We start from the raw sequence: 10,515 nt of genomic DNA on the forward strand, positions 1-10,515 counted from the left end.
TCTGATTTCATAACCCCGGTTAAGCAATATTAATGAATATACTGATATTTTTCTTTTCTTTTTTTAATCTTTTTGTTTTCATATTTTAGGGGTAGAGTTTGGACCACGATTTATAGACTTTCCTTTGAAAAAGAAGGGAGATCCAAGAACCAAGTTGGCATAAATAAGTAAATAACCTGTTTGGCCCTGGCCAAACATTGATTAAAATCATGGGTTTTCCCTTCAAGTCAAATCCGGATCTACTCTCACATCAACCTCAAAAAATGTCCTGGCCGCACATCGGGTATATTCATGGGAGATAATTCCCAATTCAGGGTCGGTTGTAATTGTGAAACGCGGATCCGAATTCCTTCAAATGTCATCTGGGTCTAATCCGGGACCGGATGACCCTACATAGTTATGGCCTTCAAAATCAAAAGGTCATGTACTAAGGCAGTTGGATGGACTATACGAAAAGTGGGCAAATATAGGTGGGCTTAAGAACTCAATCAATGAAAAGGTGCCTGAACTGAATGTAACCAAACAACTTTAGGGTATCATCAGTCATCACACCTGTTAAAAAACAACTCCACTTGATCATCATCTATTAAATATTCTTATTAATAGAGATAAATAGAATCTGAAATTACAGTTTTTTCATAGTCTATTAGTAGCTCCTATGAACGGCATCCTGCACGGTCAGAATTCATTCCACCCGTACGATAGGTCTAAAATTTATTGGGATGGATTGAACAATTGATACCCCTAATTAATATTGATGTATCAACTTAACCATTAACCATTTATCCAACTACCCAAAAAGCCCAAAACCATACAATAGACTAAAAAGACTAAGGATTAAAAAATATTAATCAACGAAAAGAATAAGGAAGAGAAAAGTAATTTGGGCACATTCCATTATAAAGCCCGTTTATCAAGTGTGATGTGCCCAAATCATTCCTAAAAGAAAGAGGATATATCCGTAATTAATTTGGACTGGATATGGGATAGGATAAAATGAAGAAAATTGCAAGTTAAAGTTGTTGCTAGGGGTGTACTGTTCATTACACGGTGCAGACCACCAAGCTGAATTGAACCAAATTGAAATTGACGGTTGAATTTGGTCTCTATATAAAAAAGGTTTGGGATTCTTTAAAATTTCGATTTATAGCTTTGGTTCAGTTTCCTAAATTTTATTTTTACCAACAAAACCAAATCATAGACACAAACAAACTCTCGAAACATAGAGGTGTAAAGTGGGCACTGCCGCCCTCTCCAGTGAAAAATTGATACAGTCTATGGCTCAGGCCCGTGCCGTGCCACGAGCCAGGTTGGCCCATGGGCTGAGCTTTGGGCCAAGTCAGATTGTACATCAAGCCAAAGTTATTTATTTAAAAAAATTGGCAAAAAACTTAAAAATTTTAATTTATATGAATTATGTGTATAAAATTACTTATATATACAATAATTAAATGAATTAGTATAATAAAATTAAAAAAATATTTATTTTATTCATATATTATATGCTATATAATTATAATTTATATAATATTATATAAGTATATAATATATATAAATAATATATATGGGTCGTGTTAGGAGGTGTCGTAGGCCGTGCTGGGTCATGCCGGCCTGCGGCCTGCTGATGACATGGCTCACTCGGTCATGTCATGCCGTAACGGCCCATAAACCTAAAACCTCAGGTCTAGCACGGCCCGATTAACACCTCTACAAATTCGTTTGATTTGATTTTCCCACCCAAACGGTTTGTATGAATACCCCTGACTGCACCAAACCAGACGGTGAACAAGCTGAATCATTCAAATGTCAAAGGGCGTGTCGATGACTTTTTTATCCCGTTTCCAATCTGGGTTACTTCGTGGAAACATGAAATGCAGAAAAAAAAAATGCTTACTTTCTTGACCGCCCACTCTTATTTATTCAAAACAAAATTTCCAGTCTTGTGAGGAAGGAGGACTACTGCTTATACTCTGAGTTCTGTATCCATCCATCCAAGACTATCTAGTACCCCAATATATTGAAGCTTTGAATCCTTCAAATCCCTCGTGGGTTTGATTTTCAAATTGTCTGAAACCCGTCCCCTCCTCTATCTCTACTTTTCCGATCAAATTGTCTGACTCCAAAAAGGTAATAGATTTTATCTCCCTTTTTTTTGTTTCTTCAGTTTTTGTCTATCACGTATTGGAGGTTTGGACTAATTTTGTCAATTTTCTTGCTTCCATTTCAATATTATTTCTTTTACTAACACGCTCTAACTTACCTACCTTGACTTCCTTTCATGGGTTCTTATGATATATAACCAGGGCTTTGCCAGAGTTATTGCATTCTAAGACCTGCCATATTCGTTTAAGTTGGATTTTTCTGGGGAGAGATAGAGGGAGAGAGCGACCTGCAAAAGGTGTTCATCTTGAATTTTTTAGGTAGCAGAACCTTGATCATATTTGCCTTTTGTTGTTCTTCCTTTTAGTGGATCCTTGGTGCTTGGTTAACAAAATTTCAATCTTTGATTATATGGGTTGTTTTCATTTTTGAATGATTATGTGGTTTTTGGCTTCTACTTTGGCTCCTGCCTCCCGGTTGTGGACCTGAACTTGGTGTTGGCTCTAGTTTAGTTTGGGTTTGTTACAAAATTTGGGTTCTCAAATGACAAATATTAAAGCCTCCTTATTTTCGGTCTTAACTGCTTTTTGTGCTATTTGATCCGATATATATATATTTTTTCAACTTTTATTTTCCTCTGTTCGGATCAAGTTGCTTGAAATGGCTAGGAGATATTTCTTCTTCTTTATATGCTTGTCGTTTGAGTCATAAAGTGGCTCCATGTTAGAATCGATATCCTAAAGCTCTTGTTTGTTTTATAATAGTATACTTAGCAATTTCCTTGTCCACCTTCTCAAATTTGTGGGAATAGTGCATAATCTTCATTAAGAATATCTAGCCCTTTGGCCTTCAAGTGGAAAAAAAATGGAAAAGAAGCCTTTTTCTCCCCTTCTCCCGATAACCTTTTGATTTCATTCTTGTTCTTGATCTTTTTCCTAATTGTCTCTATATTCTCTTTTCCTTCAAACTTGTGAAACCTTTCAGCTTACATCATTTTCATTTATCTTCCAAAGCAGGTTGATTCATCACAGATTGGTGCCCGTTGGTGCTTTCCTTAAATGGGATTATCACTTTCTATACTTTTGTTACCCTGGAAAAATATCTTGAAAAAGCGAATTTTTGGATTGAGGGACAACGTGGAAACAGTTATAGTAAGATCCATCAGCTTTGATGGAAAGGACCAGGAGATGACCTTGAGAACCGTTAGCTTCAAGAAAGGAGACACAGATACCAGTTTGAAGTCTGATGGGTCTGATAAGATGATTATTGAAGAGTCAATTAGCTTCAAACATTCAGAACCCCCAAAGGTAAAGCTTGAGACAACTGTTTCATTCAAGGATCTAGTCTTGGACAGCAGAAACTTGAGTTCATCTACCTGGGAGCAGAAGGATGATCATGGCAATGTCCATGTATCGACACCCTTAAAGTCCCTTCCGGATCCAGCTATACTGTATTCCCCAAGGCCTGTGAGTGAGCTTGATGCAGCTGCAGTTAAGCTTCAGAAGGTCTATAAGAGTTACCGGACTCGAAGGAACCTTGCAGACTGTGCAGTCGTGGTCGAAGAACTCTGGTTTGTGCCTAGTACTCATTATTTTTTATTGGGTGCTGGTTTTTTACTCCAGTTCCTCCTCTATGTGGGAGTTTTTTCTGAAGTTTAATGGAGTTGTTTCTTTAAAAAATTACAGGTGGAAGGCCTTGGATTTTGCAGCTCTTAAGCAGAGCTCAGTATCTTTCTTTGACTGCAAGAAACCAGAAACTGCTGTTTCACGGTGGGCAAGGGCAAGGACAAGGGCTGCCAAGGTGCTTTTTTGATATAACTAGAACCATTATGGTGCCATTAATTTCAATGGGTTAGTTGCTTAGCAGAAATATACTTTTTGTGGTGAATAATATTCTCCTTTCATGTTTGCAGGTAGGAAAGGGTCTGTCCAAAGATGAGAAAGCTCAGAAACTAGCCCTACAACACTGGCTTGAAGCTGTAAGTTCGCATAACCTTCATCAATTTTAGAACCTCACTCCAGACCATGGTTCAAAAACTCATCAAATGTCTGGTCATCTAGTTTTGAGCTAAGTTGACAAGGAAATTGTTTTATCTGGGATTGGGGCTGTTTTGTTCACTTGTAATTTAGTTAGAAAATTGAAATGATTTTTAGACAAGTCAATTTGACAATTTTTTTAGTATGCCCCTTTGACAACTTAGCTCAAAAAAAAAACCTTTGTTAACAGGGACAGACACTGTTCCAAGATATGATTTCTCCGAGTCTGCCACTAGCTGGTAACTTTGTGGTTGACATTGAGTTTTTGGGTATTCTGGACAGTTGCCTAGCTTATTAGCTACAATTGAGTGACCAAAAAAACAAGAGAAACAATGTGCATGATATAACCTTGATTATATGTCCATCTTTGCCATACAGATTGATCCACGCCATCGTTATGGACACAATTTACACTTCTATTATGATATCTGGTTCAAGAGCGAGAGTACCCAACCCTTCTTCTACTGGTATGTACATCCTGTATTATTATCATACAATTTCCTTATCTAATAAATTGTCTACAGTGGAGGTTACCATCATTCTTCCATTCCTAACTTTCATACTGTGTAAAAATGAAGGTTGGATGTGGGAGATGGCAAAGAAATAAACCTTGAGAAGTGCCCAAGGAATGTTCTGCAACGCCAATGCATCAAATATCTTGGACCTGTAAGTCTTTACTACCTGATATACTGAAGTACATTGATGTATATATAAGTAAATGCAGATGCTGAACAGGATTGCATTAGTATTTGGGGGTTTCTCATTCTTTTTTCTGTCTTGCAGAAAGAGAGGGAAGCGTATGAAGTAATCGTCGACAGCGGGATGCTTGTCTACAAACAAAATGGGATGCTTGTGGACACAGTTGAGGGTTCTAAGTGGATATTTGTGCTTAGCACATCAAGGGCTTTATATATTGGACAGAAGAAGAAGGGTGTTTTTCAGCACTCAAGCTTTCTGGCAGGCGGGGCTACAACAGCAGCTGGAAGATTGGTTGCCCACAATGGGATTCTAGAGGTACACAGACATGCATCATCATGTGTATCATATTATGGTAAATTACATAGTGGGCTGCTGCTTAATTCTTATGCCTTATTTTTCTTCATCAGGCTATCTGTCCATACAGTGGTCACTATCACCCTACAGAAGAGAATTTCAAGGAATTCATTAGCTTCCTGGAGGAACACCATGTAGACCTCTCTAATGTTAAGGTAACTACTTCAAATTATTCCGACTGTTCTTTCATTAGCTTTATAAGAGTTGCATTGGCCATCTCCTATTATAACTTAAACAAGTTAATTGGCTGATGTTCACCATTTCTTTTCTTTTTCTCAGAGGTATGCTATAGATGATGACTCCCCCTCAATCAGAATTACTGAGGAGCCAAGGCTAGGGTCAGCCATATATCCAACTACAGTATTGCCACTTGGAGATACAAATGTGGCTGATCTAGATGAGCCTGTCAAGAGAACCACCAGGGAGACTAATGATCAAGAAGACAACAAGGACACCATTGCAGACACAATGGAAAAACCAGTTTTCAATGTGGCCAACCGTTTGTCGTGCAAGTGGTCGACTGGAACTGGGCCTAGAATTGGATGCGTCAGGGACTACCCTACAGAGCTACAATTCCGGGCACTGGAGAAAGTTAACCTATCTCCTCGGGTCACTCCTGGACCATTTGGTAACTGTCCGATCCCTTCACCACGACCTAGCCCAAAGATCAGGCTGTCTCCCAGGCTATCATACATGGGACTGCCTAGCCCCAGGGTTTCTGTTCCGGTGGTCAACTAGACTTGGCTGTAAATGTTAACCAGAGTTGGTCGAGTCACCTAACAGCAAGCTAGCAAATTCATTGGTTTGGGAATGGTCAAGGGTAATAGAGGTGGAAAAGCTAAAGTAGCTTTGGCAACTAGGGCACATCTTATGCCCTCAAGTGAGCGGTTTCGCAACAAATAGGAAAAGGAAGATGGAAGGACTAACCCAAATATTGTTTGGTTCTTGTTTCTTTGACCTTGTTGTTTACATGGTCAGAAAATATTCTTTTTTTTTTTTCAATTTTTCTTATAATTTCTTCTGGGGTTGATCCATTCTTTCTTGTAAGTAGCTTGATGTAAAGAGTTGAGTTGAGAGAGTACTCACAAGGAAATAATATTTTTTTCTTCTATTTCCATCATTTTTTTTTTGTTCTTTTCTTTCTATGAAAATCGAAGTATCCAATTAAAACAGAAGGTTGTGTGTTTCTGTACTTTTTGCTTTGTTGCAGTTGAACAGACTTATGGACTGAACTCTAAATTTTCCAATGATTAAATGAATAATACCGAAAAAGACTTATACCCAATCAACCGGTATCACAAAAAAGGTGACGAATCAGATGATGGTGTTCAACTTAAGCCATTAAAGGGCATTAAAAGAGCTTATTCACCAGAAGACAATGTAATAAGTCATTCACTTCAGTCATATCCAGACCACCTCTTAGCCAAATTGGAGATTTAGTTGGGCCCATCTTAATTTCTTAAAATCGTTTTTGAAATGTCATCTTGGACTAATGTGGGTATGGGTATCAGCCTATCAGGGTATGGCTACCGATTATTATTCAACCGTTCAGGTCAAACGACAAACAACTAATGAGTTGCAGGCTCAGTTTGAAGTTTGAACTTTGAATGACTGAATGCGTTTAATAGACACGTGCAAGAGATGACAGACTTTCACACTATCCTAGATTCCTTCTGAGACTACTACCAGTCTACGATAGAAAATGAGAGGGGTTGTGCCCAGCAGTTTCCTTTAAACCCCCCAATTTTTGGCCCAAAAGTCAATCCTAACCATCCATAAAAAAAACCCGGTTTGGCCCATTTTTCCCAAAATTATCAAAAGGCCATTTCAAAATTACCCTTCGAATGTTCATTTTCCCCTTCTTTGAACCCAAACGAAGGCGGCAACGATTTTTCTCCTCCCTCCATTGACAAAATTCCCGCACCGTTCATTCTCTTCTATTGGAATTTATAGAGAGAGATAATGCTTTTTGTTAATTTGAAGAGTAATACAAAAGGGGTTTATATACATCAAAAGGGAGGAAAAAAGAAAAAAGAAAAAGGTAACAAACTCGTAACTAATCTTGGTTAGCCAATCTTGGCTAATCGTGACCAACTTTGTGAGGTGCTGGTTTAGTCTCTAATAGCCCCCCTCAAGCTGGAGCATACAAATTTTGAATGCCTAGCTTGCAGATTGAACTATTAAATGAGTGAGGTGGCAAGGGCTTAGTGAAACAGTTAGCTAATTGATCTTCAGAAGCTATTGGCATTAGGTGAATCAGACCAGCTTGCAACTTTTCCCGTACAATGTGGCAATCTATGTCAATATGTTTTGTATGCTCATGAAAAACTGGATTACGAGCAATGTGAAGAGCTGATCGATTGTCACAGAACACAAGAGCAGGGGCAATTTGAGGAATCTGCAATTCTTTCAATAAATAAGTAAGCCATTGAACTTCACATGTAACAGCAGCAAGTGCACGATACTCGGCTTTAGAGGAAGATTTGGAAACAGTTTGTTGCTTCTTCGATTTCCAAGATATTAGACTATCTCTCAAAAAAACACAGTGGTCGGTGATAGATCTCCTGGTATCAGGGCATGAAGCCCAATCTGAATCTGAGAAGGCTTTCAACTGTAGAGATGATGGAGCAGAGAAGAGCACTCCTTGGCCAAGACTAGATTTTAAGTATCGAAGAATTCTATGTGCGGCTTGCATATGAAGATCTGTAGGGCAGTCAAAAAATTGAGAAAGATGTTGGACAACAAAACAAATGTCTGGCCTTGTATTTCATAAATAAATTAATTTTCCAACCAATTTTCTGTAGGAGGTAACATCTGGTAAAGGGGTACCAGTATCTTTATCAAGTTTTTGAGAGGTAATCATAGGAATAAATACTGGCTTGTTGTTTATAAAACCTATTTCCTCCAAGAGATCAATCACATACTTCCTTTGGCTGAGATTGATGCCAGTCGTGGATCTGGCAACTTCTAAGCCAAGAAAGAATTTGAGTTGGCCGAGGTCTTTGATTTTAAAAGTATCATGTAAGAATTCTTTGACTTTATTTATCAAATCAATGTTATCACTTGCCAAAATGATATCATCAACATAAGTTAACAAGGCTAAAAAATGAGAACCGGTTTGTTTTGTGAACAGAGAAGTATCAGAAACTGCCTGAGTGAATCCTTGAGACAACAAGGCATCAGTGAGTTTTTGATTCCATTGTCTACTTGTCTGCTTGAGACCATAGAGGGACTTAGTTAATCTACACACTTTAGAAGGATTAGATGTTTCAAAACCTGGGGGAAGGGTCATGTAAACTTCTTCATGTAAGTCACCATGTAAAAAGGCATTGTTAATATCCAGTTGATGCAGATGCCATAGCTGCAACGACAAGTAAAGTTCTAATAGTTGTTATTTTTGCAACTGGAGAAAAAGTATCAAGATAATCAATGTCATTTTGTTGAGTATAACCCTTGGCAATTAATCTGGCCTTATACCTTTCAATGCTACCATCGGCGTGATACTTGGTTTTGAAAACCCATTTGCAGCCTATATAACGTTTTCCTATAGGTAAGTCGGTTAAAACCCAAGTATTATTTTGTTCTAATGCTTTGATTTCAAGTGTCATTGCATCCTTCCAGCATTGCGATTTTATTGCCTCATTGTAAAGTTCTAGGATCTTTGGTTTGGGAGATTTTAGTAGCAAAGATCCTATGAGAAGAAGATAATTTGTGAGTGGAATAGGTAGAGGATATGGGGTGAGGGTTGGAGGTTTTGAAAATAGAATTGGCTTTAAGATTTGGTATTTGACAGTGATATTGGTCAAGATATGACGGAAGTGTACGAGGTCCGGATGATCTTCTAGGTTGAGTTTCAGGATGTGTACTTTGTATGGCATCTGGCGAAATGTTAATAGAAGGGGATGAATCAATGGTGGTATTATCTGAAGTGGTAAGAGGTGGTGACGGATTAAGGAAAGGAAAATTAGTAGGTGAAGGTGTAAAGGAAGGTGGAGAGGGTTCTGCTAAAAGAACTTCATATTCTGTTGGTAGAACAAAGTCTGAATTATCTGTTAAAAGGGGATTAGAGTAAAAAGGGAAAGAGTATTCATGGAAATGAACATCTCTTGAGACAATAACCTTCTTAGTTCTGAAATTATACAGACAAAAACCTTTAGTTGCAGAATGATAGCCAAGAAATACATAAGGATCAGTTCTAGTATCAAACTTGCTTCTATTTGTATCAAGCATAGAGGCAAAGCAAAGGCATCCAAAAACTTTCAAATGATCAAATGAAGGAGCAGTATAGTAAATAAGTTGAAATGGAGTTTTGTTTGAAATGATTGGGGAAGAAGTTTTATTTATTAGATAGACTGCATGAGAAATACAGTCAGACCAAAAGGGAAGGGGAAGTTGTGATTGGAACTTGAGGGCTCTGGCAACATTCAAAATGTGCTGGTGTTTTCTCTCAACAATAGAGTTTTGTTGAGGAGTATATACACATGTAGTTTGATGACCTCTTGAAGCGTAAAAACCATGCATGTTAAATTCCAAAGCATTATCGGATCTAATACACTTTATTTTTGCAGAAAACTGAGTTTCAATCAAAAGACAAAAGTTTTGAATATGTCGTCTAGCTTCAGATTTAGTTTTCATAAGGTATATCCATGTATATCTACTCTTGTCATCAACTATTGTCAAAAAATATTTATGCCTATAGAAGGAAGGAGTGGAAAAGGGGCCCCATGTATTAATGTGAATCAAATCAAAGCAGTTTGCAAAAGTAGATTGACTAATGGGAAATGAGAGCTTTCTTTATTTGGCATAATGACATATAGAGCAGTAATCTGAAGATGGTAGTGAAATAGTATGATCCAATTCTCTCAAAAGTTTCAATCGAGTATTAGACAAATGCCCCATCCTAAAATGCCATATATCAGTGGCATTAGGCTTATTACAAAAGGGAATAGTAACAGAATTACAAGTAACCGAAGAATTACAAGAAACAGAAGGTAGGACAAGCCTGTAGAGGCCATTAATCTTTTTAGCTAATCCAATCGTCTTCCAGTGTTGATGATCCTGGAGGGTACAAAGATTGTGTTGAAAAATGAGACAATAAGGATATGAATCAGTAAGCTTGCTAGTAGATATGAGATTGAAAAAAAATGAGGTATATAAAGAACATTATGAAGTACCAAATTGGAAGAGAATATAGCAGTTCCTATGTAAGGAACAGAAACCTTTTGGTTATTGGGTAGAACTACATGTGTATTTGCGATAGGTGCATAAGTTGAAAAATTGGATAAGCTATTGGTTATATGATTAGTGGCACCGCTATCAAGAATTC

At 37.7% G+C, this 10,515-nt stretch overlaps 1 protein-coding gene across 4 annotated transcripts; it reads left to right on the forward strand.

Moving 5' to 3' along the window:
• Window positions 1-1,898: 1,898 nt before the first annotated feature.
• Window positions 1,899-6,309, forward strand: LOC104586655 (IQ domain-containing protein IQM1). Of its 4 annotated transcripts, none has more exons than XM_010243949.3 (10): window positions 1,899-2,127; window positions 2,304-2,420; window positions 3,114-3,670; window positions 3,786-3,900; window positions 4,013-4,078; window positions 4,515-4,603; window positions 4,715-4,802; window positions 4,920-5,150; window positions 5,243-5,344; window positions 5,469-6,309. In XM_010243949.3, the coding sequence occupies exons 3-10, from the start codon at window positions 3,159-3,161 to the stop codon at window positions 5,925-5,927; spliced, it is 1,662 nt and encodes a 553-aa protein (XP_010242251.1). In that variant the 5' UTR covers window positions 1,899-2,127; window positions 2,304-2,420; window positions 3,114-3,158; the 3' UTR covers window positions 5,928-6,309. The 4 variants fall into 4 exon arrangements, with proteins under 4 accessions (XP_010242251.1, XP_010242252.1, XP_010242249.1 ...); XM_010243950.3 differs by having other exon boundaries at window positions 2,304-2,398; window positions 3,117-3,670; XM_010243947.3 differs by having other exon boundaries at window positions 1,900-2,127; window positions 3,117-3,670.
• Window positions 6,310-10,515: the final 4,206 nt, after the last annotated feature.

The sequence above is a fragment of the Nelumbo nucifera genome, chromosome 6, assembly GCF_055504915.1.
Source record: "Nelumbo nucifera cultivar China Antique chromosome 6, China Antique-T2T, whole genome shotgun sequence".
Lineage (NCBI taxonomy): Eukaryota > Viridiplantae > Streptophyta > Magnoliopsida > Proteales > Nelumbonaceae > Nelumbo > Nelumbo nucifera.